We start from the raw sequence: 24,807 nt of genomic DNA on the forward strand, positions 1-24,807 counted from the left end.
TCCTTGCCCAGAAAATATACACAGGTTTGACTACAGCCAGCATCTGAATTCATTCCTGCACATCTGCAATACCCAGCTGAGCCTGAGGTAAAGTCTCTCATCTCCTGCATCCTGATTACACTGAGATCTTCCTTCCCAGCAAACAGGGGCAGAGGGATGTGGTCTCCTCCCAGCCTTGCATGGGCAGGCTGTATGTAACGGCATGGGATGTAACAGCTCTGTCCTCTTGCACTTCAATGTAGATCCTAAAGCAGCGTGGGGGAGGAGAAGGATGGAGGAACCTTGTTTAAAAAGCTGTCCTTAGGGTAAGAAAAGACACAAGTGGGTGTAACCATCTGGAAGGAACGGGAGGGGGAGGATGAAAGAAGTGTTAGGAAGAACATGTTTTCCTATAGGGCTCTCATGGATGTGTCTGAACCCACAAGGCACCTAATGAGCCAGGCTCCCTGTTAATTACACAGCAGTCAACCACTGAGCCCAGATGGTCACAGGGCTTTGTCACAGGCCACAACATATCCTGGCATTTCTGTGCTTCCTCCTGAAGGTGCACACACCAGGATGAACCTTCCAGCAGCTTCATCCAGGTGTGGCCTCTGGAAGAAGCAGCCAGCACTGCCATGTCACCTGCCAAACTCTGCATGGCTCTGCCCACATTCACCCCTGGAAATGCTGGCAAGTGAGATTCATGTCTGACTTCATGCTTTTCCTGGGACAACATAGTAGGTGGATGCCTATATATAAGGAAAAGCACAAGCTTAATCTTTAATCTGTCTAATTGTCTTTAGTGCATATGAAAAGATGTAAGAAACCTGAAATCTCTCACAACTAGAACCCAAGTAAATTACTGATGAAAGAATGGTGGTGCTTTTAGAAATAGTGAAGGTTTTTGCTCTGTTTTGTTTCATTTGCTTTTACAAAAGTATCATTAAACACAGGGTGCAGCAGCATCCTTAAGGCCAGTGATAGTACTAATACCTACAGAAACACATTCATTTGCCTGAGAGAAATACTAGGAAATAGCCATTTAATCAAATATTGGCAGTGCTATGAAAAACTTCACTGACTCCTTCTTGCCCACAACCTTGACCTGAATAATCAACTCACTATCAAATGTGATCATTTAGAGATGCAGTGGGGTTGTTTTTTCTTTAGGCTCCTCTCTATGCAGGAAAACTACAAGGCAATAGGGTGTTATATTAGGATCCCCCTGAGTGCAGGCACAGGTGGCACAGAGGTTCCTGGTGGGAGAGGCTGGTTCCCCTGGAGGTGGCTGCCTGGAGATGGCTGCAGGCACGTAATGGCAGACTGCAAGGAATTTGTGCAATTATAATTTGAGTCACCCGCTTGACAGGGATAATGAGGCATAGAAAGGGCAAGAAGTGTGGCCATAGCAAATCTGCTGCTGAGCCAAGAATAGACAGGAGCTATCTCAGCTCAAGTTTGTCCTCGACCACAAACCCACTCTTCCTAAAATCCCTTCCTGTTGTGCTGACCGAGCAGAGCCGACTGTGCTCTCTGGTGGCGGGGGAGCCGGCACTGTCCTCACCCTGACACTGAGCAGCATCCAGCCTCTCCTCTCTCAGAGGGCTGCTGGCCCTGGAGGCACAGGGGCCAGGAGCCCGAGCAGCTGCTGCCTGTCATCCCTCTCCAACGAGGAGGGGAATTCCCTGCCCGGCTGACATCTCGCGCCTCTCAACAATGCTGCACTGAAATCCACCTCGTCGTAAACTGCTCGTGCAGCTCAGCTCCCTTGCATGCCCCAGCAGCCTTGCTGGTCAAGAACCACAGCCTGGTGTGGCTTCCCTGCCGTGCTCCCCAGGCTTTGCTGTGCTGTGCTGGAGGCCCAGGAGCAGCACTGTGCTCTGCTGTGCCCACGGGGAGTGGGTGCCCACCAGCAAGCACAGCTCAGGTAAAAATTTCCTCTTTGGTATCCAGTGCTTTCAAGCTTGCCAGTTTGGCTGAGAAAACATCAGTGAACCCACAGAGAGAGCTGTTCCAGGCTCCCCAAAGCCAGGGGAAGGCCTCCTGTTGATGCTGCAATATACTGCACTGGTGAAAGACTGCTATGTTTTTGGAGGAAACATTTGCTGAAGGAGTTTGAGATTTTCACCTCCTCCTTGCTTGCATGCACAACTGCTGGTGCCAAACGCTGCCCAGGCCCGTGGCCCTTCCCAGGCATGCCACCATCCTGCTTCCCCCTTCTGATGAGGAACAGTGCCATGCCCTGTTCCTGCACGCATGCCTGGACTTCCAGGCAGTGTAGGCACATGACCCTGGGCTCCAGGCCTCAGCCCAAGTCTGGGCTTTGGCCAAGCCAGGTCTGCCAAGGCTCCCCAGCCCAGCACAGAGCCCGTCCTGTGCCCAGAGTGAGCAGTGACAGATGGTGTCAGCCTTTTAGCGAGGCTTAACTGAAGCGGCACAAATACGCTGCTGATGTTTAAAGGACAGGTTGAACATCATTAATTCTGTGTGCAGGAGAGCTTCTGGTTTTGCATTTCCTCTCTCCCCTCCTCCCCACACTGCTCCTTGCAAACCACAAGCATTTTGAGAGCCAGAGGCTGAACAAACCTCAAAGCCTCAGGAAGATGCAGCACTGAGCACTTGAGTTTTTGTTTCTCTGAGGTATTTGCACTTGAGAGCTTCTCCTTGCTACTGAATTTCTCATTTCCCCATGGAGTCTGGCTTGCTATAAACAATGCCTGCATGTTGTTGCTATGTAGGTCCAGCTGGAATCTGCCTACAGTGCAAAAGAAAAAAATTATATCTAAATTCAGAAAGCCACCCACTGACAGGCAATTTGCATTTTTATCTGGAAGATTTTTTCTAAAAAGATTTTTCTAATGAAAGTTCAGCTCCTGAGTTTCTATGGAAACTCATCTGCTTGGTGTGCATGCATAATTTCATAAAGTCAGATCTCAGGAAGAGGAGCAATTAGTATAAATACAAGCAGGAATGTGATTAAGGGTTTCATCCTCTTATTCCTGAAGATGGAGGGTGGGACCGGGTTTTGTTGTCTTTCCTCAGTTTCTATTTGTCTTTTTGCCAAAACAATGCAGAAACTGGTGTACAAGGTAGCCTGACTCCTCTGCCACCTCCTGGCTAGCACTGGCACTTCTGGTTTTGCCCAGTGATTTTCCTCCCAAAGATGACAAGTACCTCTAAGTATGGCCCTCTCTGTCAGTGGTGTTGGTACTGAGTCAGACTCTAAGGAGCAACGAGGACAGGCTTATTTTTAAAACTCAAGTGTATTATAAATAGTAAAAAAATCCAAACCAACTCAAAAGGTGAGTGGGAATAATTTTTCCTTCAAACTCCTGTGGGCAGCCCAGCCCCCTTGCCAGCCACACAGAGGCATTTCATGTCCTGCTTGCACCAACACAGCTGCACAGTGCTGGGGTGTGAGTTCACTCACTCACTCACTGGAGAAGGTCTGAGGGTAACCCTCCACAAATGAATTCGATTTCTTCTAAAGGTCTGAAGATGTACCTTGGCTCTTGTAACCAGAGGCAGAGTGCTGAGGGCAGAGCTGAAGCCAGACTGTAAAAGACAGGGCTGAGAGCTCTGGCACAAGCTCAGCTGAGGTGAAGGGCTTGGCACAGTCTAGCAGGGGACGAGGGCTGGGAGGGGACAGCGAATCTGGTCTGCTGATTTAGTGTGCCTTATGCTGACAGCTGGACTCCTGAATTGATGGTTTTTAATTTCAGGGAACAGAGGGTGCCCATGGGAAGCTTTTTCAAAAGTATTTTTGACCTCGTCTGCATGCAAAACAAACAAAACCTAAACCACTTCTATGGTGACACTGGACTGGACTGCCTTGCCTTCAGTGATGTGATACTTAGTAACTGATACTTGAGTGAGGCTATTTTTGTTTTAAAATAGGAGAGCCATATTTCAATTTAAGTTAGATGAGAAAAAAAGTGACTTATTTTCAATTTTCACCAATAAAGAAAGTGAACATAAGCCACACTTCAAGTCCCAGTTTTAGAAGGTCATGAAATTTCTACCTGTGCCTTTATTTCCTTAGAGTTTGACAAAACCTGTTCAAATGCTAGCTCTTAAAATTCCCAGAAAATAGTGCAGGAAAGACATTGTGGAAGACTGCAAAATAAGCCTCATGTACAAGCTGGAGTTTATTTTTAGTAAAGAAAATCAAAACTTCCTTTGCAAATATTTAGTTCAAACACCTGATGAGCTGCAGGGAGTAGTCTCCTTCCAAATAGGTGGCACAGATTAGCTTGTTCTTTCCTTTAGGGCTTGTATTGGAAAGAGATGTCCAGAAAAACACGTCATTTCATTCCTGGACGGTTGCTTTTTGTTGTAGTTTCAAGGTCATCTCATTTTTGGAGAATTTGTATAGGTGGACTAGACTCTATCCTTTATAAATGGATTTTAATAATCACATTAAATGCAAATTCTCACTGTCTCTTTGCCTAAGACTCTAATTCCAAAGTGAGGTTGTCTCTGATGCTTGTCTCTATTTAGCACAGTATTTCTGCCTATTATTGTCTGAATACCCCAAGAAGTTTCCAGAATTAATCAGACTTTGCTGCTGGGCTTCCTTAAGTGCATTATTTAATTAATTTCAAGGTAAATGCAGTATCCTTATTGTTTACTCCAGTCTGTAATGTGGACGTGTCCCTTGTGGTTAGTAGGAGGGTAATCAGCAGCTGGCAAAAGCAGGGCATGCTGCAGAAAAGTGATCATTCAGAAGTGTGCTTATTCAGCAGAACCCTACAAAAAGCCTTTCAAGATGCATTTGGCATTTGGTGATAACAGTCTCATGTAACAGAAAATCCGCACTGCTACAGGGCAGCACACGCTTCTGCAATTATTTAGCAATCAGAGCAAGTTGTAAGCAAAATCTGTTGCATTAACCATGAAATATCAGTGTCCTCTTAGAAAATGGCAAAGATTAACCCCGGAAATCCTAGGTCTCCTAGAATAAAGAAAAACATGTAAGTAGCCAATTGCTCTGTGATTCTTTCCCCCTACATTCATGACCTTTACATCTCTGAAAAGCTAGGATTTTTTTTTAGTTGTGAGCAATGAAGTGAGTTTTTGTGGTGCTGTCACTTAGTCATGCAGTGCCTGGCAGTGTGGGGGTAGCTGATCACCCATTTTGCTGATTCAGTCCAGGTTATGGTGAACCTGAGCTATACATTTGAGCTGTTTCTGAAAAGACTGTAGGAGTACAGGGAGCAATCAGGGTCCTCTCACTGAACTGAGTTAGAGACCATATCATCATTTGTTGCCCTAACAAAGGATGACTGGGATTCACTTCTGGGAGAAAGCTTGTCTTTCAGTGTTTCTGCTGCCTCCTTTGTTGAGAGCAGCTTTTCCTCCTCTTCCTTCCCCCCCTCCATCTCCTCTGCCCAAGCTGCTGCATCCCCTGTCAGTCAGTGACGCTGAAGTGCTGCATTTGATAAAGCAGAGGAGGGGAAGGAGAAGGGAGGAGAGGGAAGGCAGGCAGGGCCACTGCAAAACAGAATGTTGAGAGGAGAAACGAAGCAACAGCACTGGTGGGGGGGAACTGGCAAGCACTGGGAAAAGCAAAAACCCTGAGACTGCATCATGATTTGTGGCACTTACACACTGCCTGTGGGTTTAACTCGGTAGGCTCAGCCTGGAGACTTCAGCTCCAGTACTGCAGGCACCAAAAGGCAGCCTAGCCTTGGCTGTTTAAACTTCACTGCAGCCTCTTTGTGTGCTACAGAGGAGGGTGAGGGAAGGGAAGAAATGAGACTGCAAGGAGGTATCAGGAGAGACAGACTACCTGAGTGTGAAAACAGTGACAACTAAAGCCCACCAGAGACCTGGGCACATGGATATGCTTTATCAATCACAGTGAGCTTGCAGGGAGAGAAGAAAAAGCAGAAGGAAGAAAAGACCAAAAGTGGTGAAGTCCTGAAGAGAGGAACATCCCCTCCCTTAGCTTGCCAGCGTGTTTTCCTAGGCAGTGAGTAATTGCAAAGGCAGCATCTTGCCCAGGCCCCCTGTGAGGCCAAGGCACCCCCTGCCCCGCAGAAGGGAAGCACTGTGCCATGCTGCACACTGCCCTCTGCCCAGGCCTGCTGTCTCTACTGAGTTCATCAAATGTTAGCAGGGATGTTTCTACTGTGTTTGAAGCTTAAATGTGATAAAACATTTATTGACATAAAAAGCAAACCCTAAGGCAGCATTTCAAACCAGGAGGCTCTGATCTCTTCACAGGGAGGCTCATACAAGCCTAGGGAGAATGAAGAGTTTTTCTGCCTTGTTGGATTGTCGTCACTTAAGCTTCATGCAAAGCAGAATCATCTGCTGCATGCTGAATATTCTCTAGGCAGTTCTTCCTTTGCTGAGACCTACATGGAGATGAAGCAGAAAGCGAGGAAACCTAACAGGATGCCTCAACCACGTATCTGAGAGTAACTAAATCCAGTATTTGTTTCACAGTCTCTTTTCCTAGGGAAGGAAAGATTCTTCCCAGCCCTGATCTTAGCAGTTGTCACAGTAATGTTGCAATAGAGAACACAGGAGATTCAACTACGACTCAGGCTCATGGTGTCATCTGTAAAAATATGCACCAAAGAAGGTCCCAAACTAATAATAAATAACAATTTAGATAATATAATTTATAACATAAGGTCCCAGTTCTGCACTGTACCAGCTTCCCTGGCAGAAAGCCTCATTGAAACGAGTGAGATTCAGCCAAATATATCCGAGTATTTCAAAATCTGTGCAGAACTGAAACTGATAACCACCAGCAAAGAGAGAAAAGGCATGTAACACACATGCAGGGTGTTGAAGAGTGGCAGGTAACCTGCTGGCTAAAGCACTCAATTAGAAAGCAGTAGCTGTGCTCCATCGGCTGCTAATACATTTCACATTGAATAATTTGTCATTACTCAGGAACAATTCCCACAGCAGGGACAGAGTCAAGGGACAAGCTTGGGGAAGCAGAACTCCTGGGTTTAAGTGTTCTCAGGCTAAGGAAGCTTGAGAACTTGCCTCTCCTGTGCCCAGGAAGCACATGGTAACTTCTAGCACATGTTTTTAAGAGGGTAGGGCAGCTGTTAAGCACCCCTATTGCCCCAGGAGGGTAAAAACTCTGCCTTTATTTTGATAGTAAGCAGGTGCCTATGTTTTGTTGCACCTCACAAGATGTTGCTGCAGATAGCTGGGGAATGTCTAGGCTTAAGAATTGGACACCAAATTAATCTGAGTGTCCACAGTATGCTGTGGCTGAGGAATAGGGCATTTCTGCTTTCTGAGGTATCCCTTCAGTGCCAGTGCTGGATCTTTCCCCAGTTTTTAATGCACTGCCTTGCAACAAAGGAGGGGCTGATGCACACACCTCCCATGCACGTTATCTTCCCCTCTGCATGCAGAGTACATCTTGTCTGAATGTGTGAGTCATGAACAGGTTCTCACAGGCAACAGCTTCACCTCCGCTGAGGGTCTCAGCCTCAGTGCCACAGAACTCATGGCCAGAGCAAGGGTTGCATTTGGTATGGCACTGGGGAGGGGCATACAAAGACACACTGACAGAAGCACACAGCACGCCAATGTAGATTACAGCAGATGTCTCTGAAAGGAGAGACAAGGTATTTAAAATATCTTAATTTGCTTAGTTTTCCACTACTGGCAGTCTCTGGGAAAGCATGTGATTAATGATATCCTGCACAGAGCTACAGCCAGAACCCTGTGTGCAGTGTCACAGCTGAGCACTAAGCTTAGCTGAGCTGCTGGGAAACACAGTGAGCTGGGCAAGAACACACTGCTGTGGTCCAGCCAGTGCCTCTAGACTCTGCTCCAGTGCCTCTGATCCCACAAGGAGTGTGTCCTGATCGTCTCTCAACACAGAATCTCTCCTAAATCACAAACCTCCGTGTACAAAGAGATTTTGCTGAACTACAGTTTGCGTTTTCTGTTACATGCTCAAAGGAGAATTAATGAAGGCACTCCTTGAGAAAGTAAATACTTGATAAATACTGCACATAACATTAGTGTGAATGGAAGCACCAGCAACACCGAGAGCTGTGATGTTTTCATGTTTCCCATTTGTTTGGCAAGAAGGGACCTCTGCTTCCTTCTCTTGACTGTGGCCAGCTTGGTGTGTATCAGGACAGCTTGCTGAAAACCTGGAAGTCTTGCTAATTCCCACGCCCCTGTTTGTGCAGCTGTGTCTTGTGTACCAGGAGGCAGCACACTCTGCTATTGTGCTGCACACTATTTTATTTACTGCATCACCACAGTCTATGACTTGGTCCTGTCCTGCGATAACAAGCAGCCTAAATAACAGAGAATTAAACTAATTATAACTAGTTTCCTTGTTTATGAAAAATAGTTTTTGAAGGTTCAAGTATAAAGGGGATAGTCATTCCATCCCTTTTCCCTTCTGACAGTTCCCTGAGCACTCTCTGAAACACCATTTATGAGTTCAGCTGCAGACCAACCTGACTACTACAATTTCTAAGCTTTCATTTGATCTTGGAGCAAAGTACAACAGGAGGACAATACTGCTTACTAAAACTGCAGTGGCCTGTGTATAGGAAACCATAACTAAAGCTAGTAATTACCTGGAACATCAAGTTGGAGCTCAGTTGAGAAGCATCTGCTGCACATCAGGCCAAGGATAATGTCTTTAGACCTGCACGCATGTTTTATTCTCCAGAGATGACTGAACTACCCCAGTATCTCAATGGGTTTAAGAAATGTATTGGGTTCTTCTCTCAGAAGGTGTTACACACACTTTGGAGAAGAGATCAGAGAAGAGCTGGGGAGTTCTGTCTTGCAGGATTTTACTGTAGTTTCTAAAGTTATATAAACAGAGCCTGAAAGTGATAATGAGCACCTCAGGGACATGGAGAATAACTTACCATAACAGAAAAGCAAGTGATTGGCACAGATAAACAGGAGCTCCAGATTCCCTGGAAACGGGGATAATCCACCTCTGAGAAGCAGAGCGCCAGCCCTCCTGCTAATGGACTGAAATCTGTGCGCTGTGCACTGGATCAGATGTGCTCCTTGCAGCGACCCCAAACGCCCCAGCAGGGCTGCCTTTCCTGGTGGGAACTGCGCAGTTCCCCCGAGAGGAAACGGCCACTCAGTGTCTCAGCGATGGCTGCGGTGTCAGGGCACCACTTATCACCCGTTTGTGATGGCTTCGCTGTCTCCCTGCACGGAGGAAGGAAGCCTGGGAAGTGCAGAGGAAGAGAAGGGGCAACAAAGCAGCCAAACAACTCAGTCACTCCTGAGTGTGCTTGGGGCCCTGATCCTGCTGCACTGCCAGGGACCCGCTCTGATGGCTGGGCTGCAGGAGGTGCCAGCACACGGATGGGTTTGTGCGAGGATGGCAGTGGGGGAGGGAGCTTTCTGCAGCAAGCAGAAATGAGGAGAACAAAGTGTTTGCAATTCCTTGGACAGTGAGGGAGCTGACACACAAACTTATTAACGTGAACATACAAAATGCTCATTTCTCCTCTGGGAACCAGTGACTAGAGGCAAAGCCAAGTTCTCTCCCTCAAGCTCAGCGACTTCAACACAAAAAATTTGAGTTAAGAGGCTGCTCTAAGGATTGCTTTTCCCCAAGGAGAGCTTAGAGCAGTTATTTTGGGATATCTGAAGCACAGGAACATTCCTGGGATTCTGCAATAAGCTTCAGAGTTGGGAAAACAGAATTTGCTAACCAGCCATGGCTTGGAGGGAGACTACCAATCATCTCCAAAAGCCAAATGTTGCTCTACTGTTGTCCTTCTTGGTGGAGAGGCAAAAGGTATGTGCTAGACAGGCATCATATCCATCAGGTGAGCTCTTCTTTGGATCAGATTAGATTTAGTTTTGGTGGCTCCCTGCAGCCCAGCCCATAACCCACCTGTGTGATTTTGCAGGGTACTCCCGATGCACTGACAGGCAGAGGGCAGCTGTCCTGACTTCCCCCTGCATAAGTGGGGATGCTTCCTGCCACTACAGCCTTACACACAACGAGCTGCAGTCACCTGCTGGGGAATTCCAGTGGAGTGCACCATCCCACAGGAGACTGTGCTGATGGTCCACCAGCAAGTGCTGTGCTGCTGATGTGCCATTTTTGGAAGGAGGTGTAACCAGCTATGTAACCCCGCAGAGCAGGCTGAAAATAGGATTGCACTCACTGTGCCATGTGGCTCAGTGGTATGTCAGGACATGTATTTTTAGGAAATTCCTCCTTTGGGCAGAAAGGGTGAAGAGCTTGGCCTGGTTTGCAGGCTGCTGGCTTTGCCCAGATCCTTCATTCCAGAGTGTGGGAGCATGTCACTCACCAGTCAGTCTGCAGAGGCTCCTAGAGCCTGGATACAGTGCTAGTCCTGCTACCTGCTGATCAGGGTGGCTCTGAAAGGGTAAAAGATGACAGGTCTGGGGCTGTGCTTCTCTTTGTTTCAATGCATGCATGCTTGCTGTTTCTTTGCTGGTGCTTTCAGAGAGGGAACTGACCTCCAGCAGAGCAGGGACAAAGGAAAAAGTAAGGAAGATCAATGTCTTGGGAAGATGATGGTCCCTGAGGAGGAACAATAAAAATGTACCTTTCAGAATGAATGTGTGAGGGGAATAAGGAGCTCAGAGAAGATATCTCATGCAGAGAAACAGAGACAGAGAGAGAGAGAAGCAGATGGTAAACAGGGAATTTGCCTCTGGTGAAGTACTTTCTGGGTGCAGCATAATGAAAAAATGCAGAACATCTCCAGGCCAGCCAGTTACTGATGCACAGACAGTGCTGTGAAAAGGACAAGGCAAGGCAGGGCTGGACTCAGAATCAGTGTCTCACAGACACTTGCTGGCTTCCTCTTTTACCCAGAACATCATTCCTATCAGGCAGCATGTGCTCAGCTCCAGCATCTGGGTTGTGATTTTTTGGCAGCTGCACAAAATCTCTGCTATTAAATCCCACCTGCCAGTCTCATGTCTGCTCCCAAAGACCTTTGCCTGTTAGCAAATGTTTCAAAATCACAGTGCCAGGCACAGCACATCATTCTACAATCTTACCTCAGGCAAAAACCCTCATGCAAGGTCTCCTTTTAACTTCAGTGGGTTGCAGAAGGGAAAGGCTAGAGGACAGGCCTCTAGATAACAAGCAGAAATATTAATTTAGGTCATGGCTTGCACTGCATTCCTTTCAGCACTAATGTGAAACAGCTATTTTCCCCCTGAATTATCTGAATAATACTATTTTGTCTGTGACATTCTAAGAAGCTTTCTTTTGAGACACGTTCCATGCTACAGCTGCACAGAGAGAATTTGTGAACTTTGTTCACTGGAATCTGCTCATGTGAAGTTGTTCTTACCCTCTTTAAAATTCTTCCCTTCCCTTCTCTTGCTTCTTAGTCCCAGATGAGCAATACCACCAGTATGATATGTGCATACTCTATGTTGCTCCACTGTTCAAACAGTTTCTTAGTACAAAAATGCAGAAATACAGCTTGCTCATCTATCTTGGGTAAGAGATCTACCCAGAGAAATAACTGCAATTTTTAATTCTGCACAGGGAGAAAGGGCAGAATAAACTTCCACATAAATCATCTGCTGTTATATTTCACAATCTGATTTTCCCTGGCATGAGCCTAGGCAATGAGGCTGTGCTTGTGGTACAAAGGACAACATCTCCTGGAGATGAAATAAGCTACTTGATTATGGTATCTCTAAAATTGCAAACAAAAGAGACAATCAGTGCTTTTTGATGTGGACATCTGTCAGCAGAGAAACAACTGCTAATTGTCATGTAATAAGCACACCAGACACTTCCACAGCAGTCATCTTTTTGGAAGTCAAGCATGAAAAAAATGTTACTCATCCAAGCACCAAGCATATTTCGTCTGAATCTGGCTGCATTTCTGCAACTGTTTAAAACTCCAAAGTGATACAACACTTTTTTATAGACAGATACTTGAGATCAAAATACTTAGCCAAAATAAAGCAATCGGCAATAGTTTTTGTTGGCACGTGGTTAAGTTATCTAGCTTTATATTCTAATATTTGCATTTTAGTTTTAGAAGCAATGTAGGTGTAGTGAGAAGAGGTGCTGGTATCTCACATAAATACAAGCACATGGGATTTGTAGAGAATTGGTTCACAGCAGAATTATTCAGTTGCACTTCATTCAGAGGAGTCCTTGCTCCCACAGAAGCACTGTAGGAGCTGTCAGTTTGGCAGATACAGGGCTCTACATGAGCTCTGAGCAGTGTTAAAGCAGCACAATGCTGTCTAAAAGCCATGTGAGGGGAGGAATAGCTAATTCTCTTTGTATGAAAGGATTGACTCCAGACAGCCTGCCAACTATAGAATCCATACACGTCATTTCCTAAAGCATCTGCACGCCTCCCTTGCAGGCATGGGCTCATCAGCCTATCCCTTCATTGAAGAGAATGGAAAAATTACCTGAAACCTCTCCAGGAACAATAGGTAAGGGGATGTCTTTAATGACTGAACCAGGTTTGAACCCACCAAGAACTTCTTTGCAGTATCTCTTGTTTAGATGGCACCCAAGCTGCCTGCACTACAGACTGGCTGGTTTGGTGGTTACATAGTGTGGCACTAGTCTAATGATGGATACTGTATTTGGAACAAATTTTCTTCAAAGCTGCCAGAGAACTGCTTGATCATCAGTGAAGTGGGTAATACCAATCTCTCATGATTTTCAGCAAATCAGTAAAAAAAAAAACCTCGACTGCCTAAACATAAGCTGCAATCACAGGGAACCATAAGATACATTTTAGCACTGCCCAGAGTCCTAAGCAAGAAAAACAAAACAACAAACACCATGAAATCTTTTTTACCAGTACAGAGTGAACAGAACATTTACAGAGCAATAAAACCTCCAGCACAGTATCCATTCCCTAATCTAGCAAAGCCATTTCATTTTAATGAGCTTGGTTTGCCTTTGTCCCAGGAGGAATAGCCATGGGTATATTAAATGAACCAGCCTGCATTTTTGAGGTACCCAGGAAGGCAGCAACGTGGAAAAGACCCGTGGTGTCTGGGGAGCACAGGAGACAGAAAATGAGGAAAGGGGCATCTTCAGTTGCTGCTGTGTCAATGGCTCAACAACACACAGACTCCAGCAGCAGCAGCCCCTGATGGGGATGATGTACTTGTAAAACATTTACATTTTCAGCAGGATGTTTCTAATTAAATTCAATTGGTTTGCACACCTGCTGGGAGTGACTGCTCTGCACCTCATATCCCGCTTCTACTTGAGCACAGAGGATGCAACTGCTGAGGCTACCACACAGCACTGTGCTCCTTTTGTGCAGACAGTAATTGAGAAAATGGATGACAACTGCCTGTTTTGTGTTTGCTACCATTCTAGGAAGTGCTTTATTGTTATTTTTTTTCCCCCTCCAGAGCATCAGAGGTTTTACAGCCCTTTACAAGAGTGGGTGTCTGACAGGGCTTTGTGCAGCTTCCTGACTGCAGGATATGAGGATTGATGCTGGCACTAAACCCCTCAGGTCCAAGGAAGGTACCCATACAGATCCTGACTACAATCAGATCACAAGGCAGAGGATGGTACTGAAGCACACCATGATCAGTAGTGCAAGACAGAACAGCCAGCTGTCACTAAACCCCTCTTAACCTGTTTTATGAGCACAGCCTGACTCAAACATTTTAAGAAAAGGTTTTATTGATACTGTGTTATATTGTCTGAGGCATTTATGGTTTTGCCCAGAAAGGTCTGAGACAACCAAACCTTCAGAGAAAGCTGCTAAAACTGTGGACAGTCAGCAGGACTTCTGGCTTATCACTGCTGACCTAGGCTCCCTTTCTGCATGTTTGGGGAGCCAGCAGTTGTCAGTGACATGTAAGTCATACCTCAAAAGAATACTTGAATGTAATGGCCCTGTTGTATTGCGGCATTGCCCTGCTGTGAAATGAGAAAAATGCATTTACTGTGCTGAGGCAGCAGGTCAGCATCCCAAATGTTCTCCCCTCCAACAAGCTCACTGGGTCAGAATAATTCTGTTTTGGATTGTACAGGGCAGTCTCCTGGGTAACAAGCATCACAGCAATGCTTGGGGGGAACACGCCCTTGAATGCAAGGCAGTCAATGAGATTTGTAATTACTGTGTTTTATAACCTCGTTCATTCAGGCAGGGAAGGATACTGCTGAAGAGAGCTCAAACAAGAGAAATCATCAATCTGCAGCTCTGGAAATAACTGTTGTTAATGTGATTTGAATCCCAGATGGCAGAAGGCTCTCTTTTGTCCACTGTGCTGTCCAGACTCACACAAAAATGCACACATTAGTTTTAAACTCAGGTGGCTGTAGGGTGTGGAACTGTGACTTCAGCTACCCTCTCCCAGAGAAGGGGATGTAAAATCCACTCTGTATCACTGAAATCTTCTGCCTGCGTTAAGCAAGGTCTTGGCTCAAGGCCTGGTCCCAGCTGTCCCTGCAGTGATAATGACCACTCTCCCCCAGGGTGCTGGGCACGGGCAGAATCCAGCTGCATTTTCACACAAGCACACATGTAAATTGTCTGAACATGGTGGTGTTAATGCTTCTGGGATGGCAGACTGAACCTATGGATGTCTCATCATCAGTGAGCCCCATGCAGAATGCATTTTATTTTTGGAAAAGCCTGGAGGTAGAAAAAAATAAAATCTCCTGGTACAGTTTATCTCATGCTTTGTTTTTGAGTGTCCTTGATGCATAACAGCATGCTATCATCTCTAAAGATTAAAAACAATCCCTTCTTATTGCTCTGCTGGGTATTTTCAAAGAAATTCATGCACAGATGAAAACAAATAAAAACAATGCCCAGTGGCTCTGAAGAGATCCTGGGCCTCCAGTTTCAAGTAGTCTGGAGACAATTTTAAACATACAGAGACCTACTAAATCCTTAACTACAGCTCCAGTGAGGACATGCAGGCACAACTTCAGTGGCTTTAACAGAGTGAGGCTGGTTGAGGATTTTCAACATCTCCATTTTGTGGTTTTTAGCGTATAGCTTAACTAAGATCCAGAGTTTATCACATGCAACACTGGGTTTTCATTATTTCTTAAACTGGAGCTTCAAGTTAAATAACACCACCTTTGTTCAGGCTTGGTTTAAACAAAAACTCAGAGTAACCAGGTTGGTTTTCATGATGTCAAAGTCTGGGGGTTTTGATGGACTATGGCAAGGGTGGAGAAAGTCACCCTCTTCACATCAGTGCAGAACTGGGGCCCAAAATGACTGAATTAAATGCAGTGTAAACTGAGAGGGCCTCAGGCACTGATGGAGGAACAGTTCAGCTCGCTTCAGTTAACATGTCTTTTGCTTTTACCCACTTGGCTTCATTGTTCTGAGGATCTGGCCCAGTACAAGAATGAAATCCCACCCCCAGCCCCTGTTCTGCTTCCAGCTTTTGCTGGGGGCTATCTCTGATGGACAGTTGCAGGAATTTCATAAGGAGAAATCTATGTGGCACTGCTGCACTTAGGAAAGTCTGAAAATAGGCTTTTTTCTTTACTCCTGCTTCTGCACTGCCTTGCTCAGAGTGGAAAGCACTTTGCCAAGGTATACTTGAGGGTTTGGTTTTCAATGGCTGGGCAAAGTCATTCACAAGATCACTGCGAAGCAAAATAACTCCTGATGGAACTAACCTAAGATGTTTGGGCCAAACACATGAAGTTGAGTACATGAATATTGATTTAGGAGTGTTTGTGGTATGGAGAATAACAGAAATAATGCTGAACATAAAACCATGATCTCTTGATGATAAACAACCCCACAATGCAGTGTATCACAATACACAGAAAGGAGCACACAACAGGTCATGGTCAGATTATACCTACTCCAGACTTTCATTGCATTTTTAGAAAATCCCTCATTTATTTCTAAATTAACCTTATACCTGCTATGCACTGTCTACCTTCTTTACTGCAGTTGAAATTCCTGTGCTTTTCAGTCTGTATGCTGTCTGGGTATTGAAGGCCCCCTCCAATGTTTTTGGACAGTAATATAAAGAATCCCCCCATGGCCCTCCCTCACCCTCTTCAAGGCATTAGACTGGTGCCTGGCTGTGTCTGTTAACCTTGGCTATCCCCTGTGCTTTGCTGTGAGCCCAGTGCTGCTGTAAGTTGGCTGCTTGTGGAGTAAAAGCACTACCAGCAGCATTTTAGATGTACAGCACCGCAGAGAGGCAGGTACTTTCAAGGCTTCTTTACCTCTTCTACTTGGGGATTACTGGGAGCACAGTGGCTTTGGTTTGACAGAGTTAGTTTTATCTTGTCCCTGGTTTACCTCTTAAAGTTTTCCCAGCATACTGAGAGAGTTGTGGAAGCATCAGATCCTTGTGTTGCACGCAGCGAGGGACAGCAATGTTCAAGCAAGGTTATTTAGGCTTGTCAAAGCTCTGTGCAGCAGTCCTCGTCACCTGGGGAAGGGGGTGGCATCCACACCCACAGCCGTTTCTCTGACTCCTGTCCTTGAGAAAAACATCTCAAGCCCAGGTAAGTGTTAAAGCACACTATGGACTTTTATTCCCTGCCCCAAGCACTGGGATATTCTGCCACAGGTGCCTAAAAGCCATCCTAATTAGTTTTAATTTGAAAGGTTTCACCTTTCACCATCTATGGTATCTGAGGCAAAGGAAGTCTCTCTTAAAGGGAGCTCTCTTCTAATAGGAGATGGGGAGAAGCAGCGCTGGTTCTTCTCAAATTGTGACAGGCTCTATGACCACTGAGATGGAAAAAGTTTGCAAACTGTCTAGTTCAAAGTATGCAAAAATAGCAGGGCTGCAATTCCAACAAGGCTGCTCTTCTGTCCCTGTTTGATGATAGCTGGTGAGAGTGAAAATGAGTGGTGCAAGACTATAGAGACTTAATTGATTGTAGAGTTTCAGTTGTACGAATTTGATTTAAAAGGATTTGTGCTACATCTATATATCATGACTAGTCATTGCTGCCTGCACTGACACTACATTATGTGAGCATTCTTATTCCAGAGACTAGCTGCACTGATACAATCACTTAGTACAGCTGACCAAGCTAAAAATAAATACATAAAAAACAGGCTGTCTTTTGGCTCAAGGATCTCATATATACACCATTTTTACTTTGTGATGCAGCTATTTTTGATGCTTCTATTTTATATTTTCTGGCTTGGGAAAGCTAATTTCAAACAATGGGTTACTTGCAAACCACTTCCTTTGATTGTTCTTCCTTCACTATTCAAAGTAAGAGATAAGTTAAAATGATATATGCTTCAAGTTAGTCTGACTTGCTGTGTCAGCCAGCAAATAATATATAATATAGAATTTTTCAGAGAACACAAAACCTATGAGCTAAGAAAGTTTTCTAATTACTGGTGCCTATGGTGAGGTTAAAAAATAATTTCAAGTTGAAGAAATGTGAAATTAACACCTATCTCAAATACTTCACAGTCATTTATCATTAGTGGAAAGCAGTCTTGAGCTTTCAGGGTTGCTTGGTAAACATAGTTGCTGTATTCCAGGAACAGCAAGGAATGCTATGGTGAGGGTTTCTGCTCCTGAAGCCCAGAATTCTCCATGGCTGGTGCATTTTACTGGTCTCTCTCTACGTTTATTTACTTTTCTTGCTCTCAAGGCAAGACAGTTTTCAGGCAAACAAGATACCAAATGGTCCATGAACCTAGGGCCGACAACACTGCAGGCAATTTTGCTCTTAATGTGCATGAAATATGTGTGGCATCTCTTACTCTCACTGAAGTCACAAGGAGAATTGGTATCTGCTTGTACTGCAGAAGCCTGTCCTGAACTATCCTCACATAAATAATCTCAGTTCAGAAAAGATTTAAATGCTGTGGGGTCTGGTTGTGTGTTAGCAAATCTATAAGCTCTCCTACAACATCAAGCTTTGAGCCTCACAATGCAGTGAGGGATTATACAGGACTTTAGAAATGCTTCACTGTGGCATTTGTTTAATGTGACCTAGCTTCATTTGTCTGTATTAGTCACTCCTGTGCTCTGCTGAGCTGCAAGTGACAGCCTCAAAGACAAAACACCTCTGCTGGCCAATCTGCCACAAAAATTACTATAAAAAGTAATTATATGAAGTACAGTGACATCTTCAGAAGCTCTATATATTTTGCTAGATGCAAATACTGCTCTCAATCCCATTAGAAGTGCCAAACCTGCCCACCATTAGCTGCTTTGGGAAACACTGGCCAGGCGAGTATTTACAAAAGGATGAAGCTAATACTTCTCCAGGTTTAAAATAAACTGCCACAATGTCAGAGCAGCTTGAGAATTTATTTTAGATGCAATTCATAGTTTTCCTTCACTACCAATTAGGTTTAGCTAGGTTGGTATGTTATGGCAAATGTGCTGAACAAGTGCTGTATTTCGGTTTGCAAGGCAGGACCTGTACATTAGGGAGAGGTCTGAGTGCCTAGAGTTGAATGATGGTGATGATAGGGTTGATTGAGTGTTGAGGGTGAGAGTCAGGAGGAAGGCCAGCATGGCAGATATCCTGGTGGGAGTCTGTTATGGACCAATCAGGATGATGCTTACATTCTATAAGCAACTGGAAGATTAAGCCTTACAATCACAATGTTGTTCTTGTGGGGGACTTCAACTTACCAGATATGCCCTGAAAACACAACACAGCAGACAGGAAGCAGTCTAGAAGTTCCTGCATAAGATTCCTGGGGTTATTCAGGCTGGAGAAATGGAGGCTCAGATAAGACCTTATCACTCTCAACAACTACCAGAAAGAAGGATGTAGCCAGGTGTCCCTTCCCCTGAGTAACAAGTGATAGGACAAGAAAGGTGACATCAAGTTGGGCCAGGGCAGGTTTGGGTCAGATATTAGGAAGAAATTCTTCAACAAAAGGATTGCCAAGCATTGGAAGAGGCTGCCCAGAGAAGCACTGGAGTCACCATACCTGGATATTTTTAAAGGAAGTCTGGTTGTAGCTACTCAGGGACAGGGTTTAGGAATGGACTTGGCAGTGCTGGGATAACAGTTGGACGCAGGGATATCAGAGGTCTTTTCCAACCTAAACAATTCCATGGTTCAGCTCTATTCTGCCTCTTTAGTGCTGGTTCATGGCATGTTCAATGCAGGTGTTAAAGTCTGCAAGACACAGACACAGACAGACTTGGCAGGTTGTGGAGAAGGACAGGGACCTACCTGTTGCTTGTAACACAAAGAGAGACAGACCACAAAAATAAGTTTAACACTGAACAGCAACAGCATGTGCTGTGCTAAGACATGGAACAGCAGCTTCTCCTGACCCTCAGGGGTAACAGCCCAGACACATAAGAGCCAAAGCAAGGATGGCAGTCTCGCAGTGCCTCTCACTATTTGGGTTACATGGTGAGGTTTTGGTAGCGTGGGGGCTAAAGGGGTGGCTAAGGTCAACTCACCACACTCCATATTTCAGGTACCCAGCACTGCCCTCACTCAGCTCCACTCACTTCAAGATCACAAACTGTTTACAAACAAAGCTTCACTCTTTCAACAAATGAGACTCCTCCCTCCTGCCCTCAACTGGCTAGTTCTGCAAGGAAAGTCTTCTTTGGAATCTGGCTCATACTTTCTTACTTTGCACTATGATGGAGCACAGCCCACTTCCCAAACAGCCTTGGGGTCCTGTCCCCTTTTCAAAGCACCAGACTCCAGACACTCAAGTTTTTTGAGGAGATGTAGGACCTTCCATTTACGGTTTCATAACCAAATCTGAGCCTGCTAAAAGCAGCTGATATTATGCTTCATGTAGCTGTGATGTACACAAATACATGTATGTACACAGAGACACACACAATGACACCACATAAGTTATGGCCCTGCTGTAGGCCACAGAGGATGACAGAACTATTCTAGCAGCTCACCTGTTTATGAACAAACCACAAAAGCATAAAGTCAGGGAGCCTCCTACCAAAGGTGTCTTTGTCCAACATCTTTACAACAACTGATGAATTCCCACAAGGCCTAACTTGTAAAAAAACCCCAAACCTAATCATTGTGTGGTTTCTGGTAGGAAGGGCAGTGTGAGTTACTGAGAAATTCAGTTGTGATACCACAAACTCAGCATAACTCAGAGATGGCAGCTCTATATCTTATCTAAGCATTGAACAAACTTAATTTTCTACTTATTCTGAGTGTAAATGTTTTACTTTCTGTAAGTGGTCATTATGTGTGATTTGTCTCTGGCCCTTAAGAACACAGGTGTTGCTTATCATTTCCATGCCCCAGTCTCCCTGCAGCTTTAGGAGGAACAGCATTTGCTGGACAGTGAAGTTTTGTACATGGGATGTAATAACCTCATGCAATTGTACAGGCTGGACACCACCTGGGGAGAAGTAGCTCTGCAGAAAAGGACTTGGGGATGCTGGCAGACAAGTGAGCATGAGCCAGCATGGCACCCATCCAGTGCCCAAGGCTAATGGCTTACTGTTGCTGAATTAGGTAATGCACCACAGCAGACTGAAATTAAGTATTTCTTTCTATTTGTGATCACATCTGGAGTGCTCTCACCAGTTTTGGGTTCCCCGGTGAGGAAAAGAAGATGACAAACTGGAGAAGGATAGGTGAAGGGCCACTGAGATGGCTGGGGAGCCACGATACTATGAAGATTTTGAGAGAGGAACATTTATTCAGCCTTTCCCTCTCCAGGCTAAGGAGAGATGCAAACACCACCTTCCGCTATCTAATGGGCGACTGAAAGAAAGACAGGACTAAACTTTTCTGAGAGGTGCTCAGTTGCAACAGATTAAGGTTATGGAAAGGAAAACGCTGGTTGAGCAGCTATTAAGAAAAAATTCTTCTCAAGGAGTATGCAGCACCAGAACTTGGGCCCAGACAGGTGGTGGAATAGCCATCCATGAAAATACTCAAGGCTCACTGGACACAGCCCTGAGCTACCTATATCAAATACAGATATTTGAAGCTGACCCCACTGTGAGCAGGAGGTGGGAAAAGATGACCTCCATAGCAAAGGTCCTTCCTCACCTGAATTCTTCTGTGATTCTAACGTGCCTCATGACATGTGTGCTAAGATATTAAGAGCACTTAATATATCATCACTGGTGTCCAGTATCAGCAACACTTTCATCAGCTGGAATGCTGCCGAGCTGACTCAAATACTGTACATCTTGTCTAAATGCAATTAAAAAAGGCACATGGCACTTTCTGTGTATCTCAATTAGCCTTGCACCATGCACATTGACATTCAAAATTAGCTGAGCTAGGGGTCTGTTCCCCACTCATATTAACCACAGTTTAGATTTTGAGGGATCAGAGCAAAGCTCACACAGTGCAAACCTAACAAATCAAACCCTGAAAGATTAATGCTCCTGCATAAAGCAGCAAACCTCACACACAGCTTCACAGAGCTGATTCTTTTATTGCTCTGCTCTTAGGATGAAAGAGGAGCAACAGGGCAGTGATGTCTTTCCACTTTGGTATCTATTATTGTAACACTAAGTGCTAGCTCCTATCACTCCTGGAATTTTGTCTGGGAAGTTCTGCTACAGCATTTACATTCTTATCTTTGTTTAGTCAATGCAGGCAAATAAAAGCATAAACAAATAATCTCCACTCTACAGCCTGGCAGTACTGAGATGCTGCCACTTGTGTTCCAGTTGATTTTTATTTGCAGTCTCTTATGCTGGTGACAACCTTGGAAAGCAGGTGCAGCCTGGTGAGTGAAGCAACTGCAAACGGATGTTTTTATGAGTCTGCCCTTTTTACTCAAATGCTGAACAGGTGAACACAAGCAAAGGGAGAACTGGGCTAATTATGAAAACATCAAAGCAGTAATTTCTCTGAAACAAGTCCATGTATTTTACCTCATTTCCTGCCTTAGGCCATGCACTTGGAGATACTCATCTGCCTCATATAGTTTAAAGAGGTATGTGATCTACACAAACCCTCTTTAATTGCACAAAACTCTCCCTGTACCTTCAGGGAAGAACAGAGGGAGATTTCCACAAGGCAATGCAGAGCAGCAGCCTAACAAAAGGGGCTCTGCCCCAGTGCTGGAGAATCCCTCTCTCTGGACAACAGGTAGAAAGAGTGACCAACTCATCTATCTGAGCCAAAGGCTGAGGACTAGGCAATATGAATTTTCCCCATATAAATCAAAATTAGCACTTCAGATTCTCAGAAGCAAAGAAGTACAAAAGTCTGCTGTTTAGTTTATTCCTTACACAGCCAATGGCTATTAAGTGAAGCATTACCCATCTCATTCATTACTAGTAATGTGGACTGACTTAGGCAAATGTTGTATTTGGCAATGCCAGTGAACTGCAAGACTCCAGAGAGTAACCACAAGGCAGAGATGCTCTAGCCTGCTTCTGATTAAGAAGCTCCCAGTTGGTATGCTGTGCCCAATGACTGTCTCCAGGCCATGCCCTTCCAGATGTAAGAAAGGCTCGGCTAACTAGTCATAAATCTCCCCACTGAAAGGTGATTAGCTTGAAAATCCCCTGTTGTTCTGTCAGGAAGCCATAGAGGAGAGGTGCAAATCCATTAAATTACATCTGCCAGACACACATCTAAGAATACATGGCATTTGGTGATACATGGAAACTACCACATTGTACCTTCAGACAGCTCATACGAGTATCTCTTTCCAAATTACCATTCTTGCCATCTAATTCTCATTAGACTCACTCAACTGTTCCATTAATGTTGTATTTCTCCTCCCAAGGGATTAACATTGATTTTTGTTTTGTCTTGAGCACACACAGCAAGGTCATACTGTTTCCTTCAGGGTGGATTCATTCAATAAAGAACTACACTATTAAACCCAACTTGATGTTATTGTCAATAGAGCTTGGCTACCACAATGCTATTTAAGAGAATTTCCATGCAACTCTCCTGAGTCCAGCTACATCCATCATTCCACTTCACAACACACTAGACACTTGACAACTCATTAAAAATATATATAAAGAATGGAAGTCAGGGCTGTATCCCAGGGAAGCCCAACTAACATTCAAACTCCACCTCTAATTTAAAAAATAATAAACAGCAAAATAATTACAAAATGCTTCTGGGAATAAAAGTTCTTCAGCAGAAAATGAAAACAGGAAGGCAGGCAGGCCTGTAAAACACTTTTAGCTGGATATTCTGCATTTCAGGTCACAGGTACATTATCAATTCAGTCACTGGTGGGCTGGGCAGCCTGAATAGACAACCACTAATTTGGGTTTGGTAAAGCCCTACTTTTGGGATGATCCAGTCTCTCCTTCGTATCTTGATCAAGTTCCAGGATCAGAGGGGTGAGACTTAGAGCAGCAACTTAGAGCAGACAAAGCTGCCTCCTCCGATGCAGCTTTCCTCTCCCACAGCATTCCCTCTTTGTTCCCACATGGATCTGCAGAGAGCAGATGTATCCCTTCCCAGCCTTTGCTTTACTGTCCTGACAAGTCAAGCTCTCTCTTGCCCATCCCTGATGATCACAAGCCTTTCATTCTCTGTGGCCTCCCCCCTGCACTCCATCTTTTCCCAGCCAGGTATTCTCTCGACTACTTTGGGGAAAACACAGGCAAAAGTCTCATTAGCAATATTAAACAGTAGCTCATTGATAGACTAGAGCTTTATAGAAGCATGAGGAAGGACAAGAGGAAAGAAGCAAGAGGGAAAATGTTTAAAAAATGTTTAAAAAATGTTAAAAACTGCACCATTTTACATGTTGCAAAGAGCAAACAGGAAATGTATAGTAAGTTCCTGACTCAGGAGTTGAGTTTTCCAAAGGGCTGGGGACTTCCTCCCAATTTCTTGGTCCTGGATTGTCTCTTCTGTTGCTTTCAGATACTCCCTCCACACCACTGGAACACGCTTCTGACCTAAGTTCACTTAAGATTCTTAGTGAATTTTACCTTTCTTTGATAAAATAACAAATAAATAGCATTGAAAACACCATCTGGGGCAAATCAAGGTTGGGTTCATGTCCTGCAGAGATCTACAAGGTCGAGAGAGACAAAAAAGGAAGAAACATCCTATGGAACAGCTAATGGAAGAAGAAGAAAGTGATTTTAACTGTCTCTGAATGGTCAATGCCTTATCCTGGTATTTTTAAAGTCAGCAGCAGTCTATGCTTTTTTCTGTCTCTTCTGTTCCTTCCAATTCTTTCCCCTCCCCTTCTCCCTTATGCACCTATATATCACCATCTGCCTGTTCTCCAAATGTACTGGAGAAATGCAGTGCACTGAACAGAAATAAAAGCAGTGAGAAAAATTCTTCATGGCATATAGGGACTTAGCCACATGGAGGGAAAACTTATGGGGTGGGCTGAAATGTTTAAATGTTCTGTACTATCAGAGCAGTCCAAAAACATCCCGCTGGATATTAGGACTTAGCAAATTCACCCTTGCAGTGTTTTCTTGTGCACTCCATATTAGGTAGACCTAAGAGAGCCCCAGTGTCTGCAGCTCTCAGAGCTGCAGGGCAGAAGACGTCACTGGTCTTCCTCTGGGTGGCTCAAATCTCCTGTTGACTGTCACTATTACTTACTTAAGGAAGGAAAAGGAAAAAAAAGGCACTTCATTCAAGGTTGCTCCATTTTTGGAATTGCTTGTAATGACTGTTATTCTAATGCTGCTTCTACCTTTAGGTCTGTCATCTCTGCCTTAAAAAATCCAACACCTTTCTCACCAGGGAAAAACTGCAGAGCTGTACTGGTACAAGGATGGTCTGCTTGTACTGAATTTGCAGAGCAGGAGGATCCATTCACTGCCAGAGAAAGGAAGCACCCTCCCTCCCCCTGCAAAAAGCTATTTTTTGCAGGCGTTGTCATATCTTATCCCCAGGAAGAGGAGAGGGCTGTGCTAGAAAGTCCTCAGAGTCACATTTGCTTGTTTTACTCTGTCCTTCAC

At 44.7% G+C, this 24,807-nt stretch overlaps 1 protein-coding gene across 3 annotated transcripts in view; it reads right to left on the reverse strand.

Moving 5' to 3' along the window:
- The window catches only part of TTC7A (tetratricopeptide repeat domain 7A), a 174,063-nt gene that overhangs the window by 5,970 nt on the left and 143,286 nt on the right, over window positions 1-24,807 (reverse strand). The window contains exon 20 of one of the 3 annotated variants that reach the window (XM_064708937.1): window positions 18,958-19,057. The exons of the other annotated variants lie outside the window; for them this stretch is intronic. Within the exon in view, the coding sequence (XP_064565007.1) occupies window positions 19,028-19,057 (30 nt within the window). The 3' untranslated portion in view covers window positions 18,958-19,027. Of the gene's footprint in view, window positions 1-18,957; window positions 19,058-24,807 lie in introns of those variants that run through there. 3 annotated transcript variants of the gene reach the window in all.

Source organism: Zonotrichia leucophrys, chromosome 3 (assembly GCF_028769735.1).
Source record: "Zonotrichia leucophrys gambelii isolate GWCS_2022_RI chromosome 3, RI_Zleu_2.0, whole genome shotgun sequence".
NCBI classification, from domain to species: Eukaryota; Metazoa; Chordata; class Aves; order Passeriformes; family Passerellidae; genus Zonotrichia; species Zonotrichia leucophrys.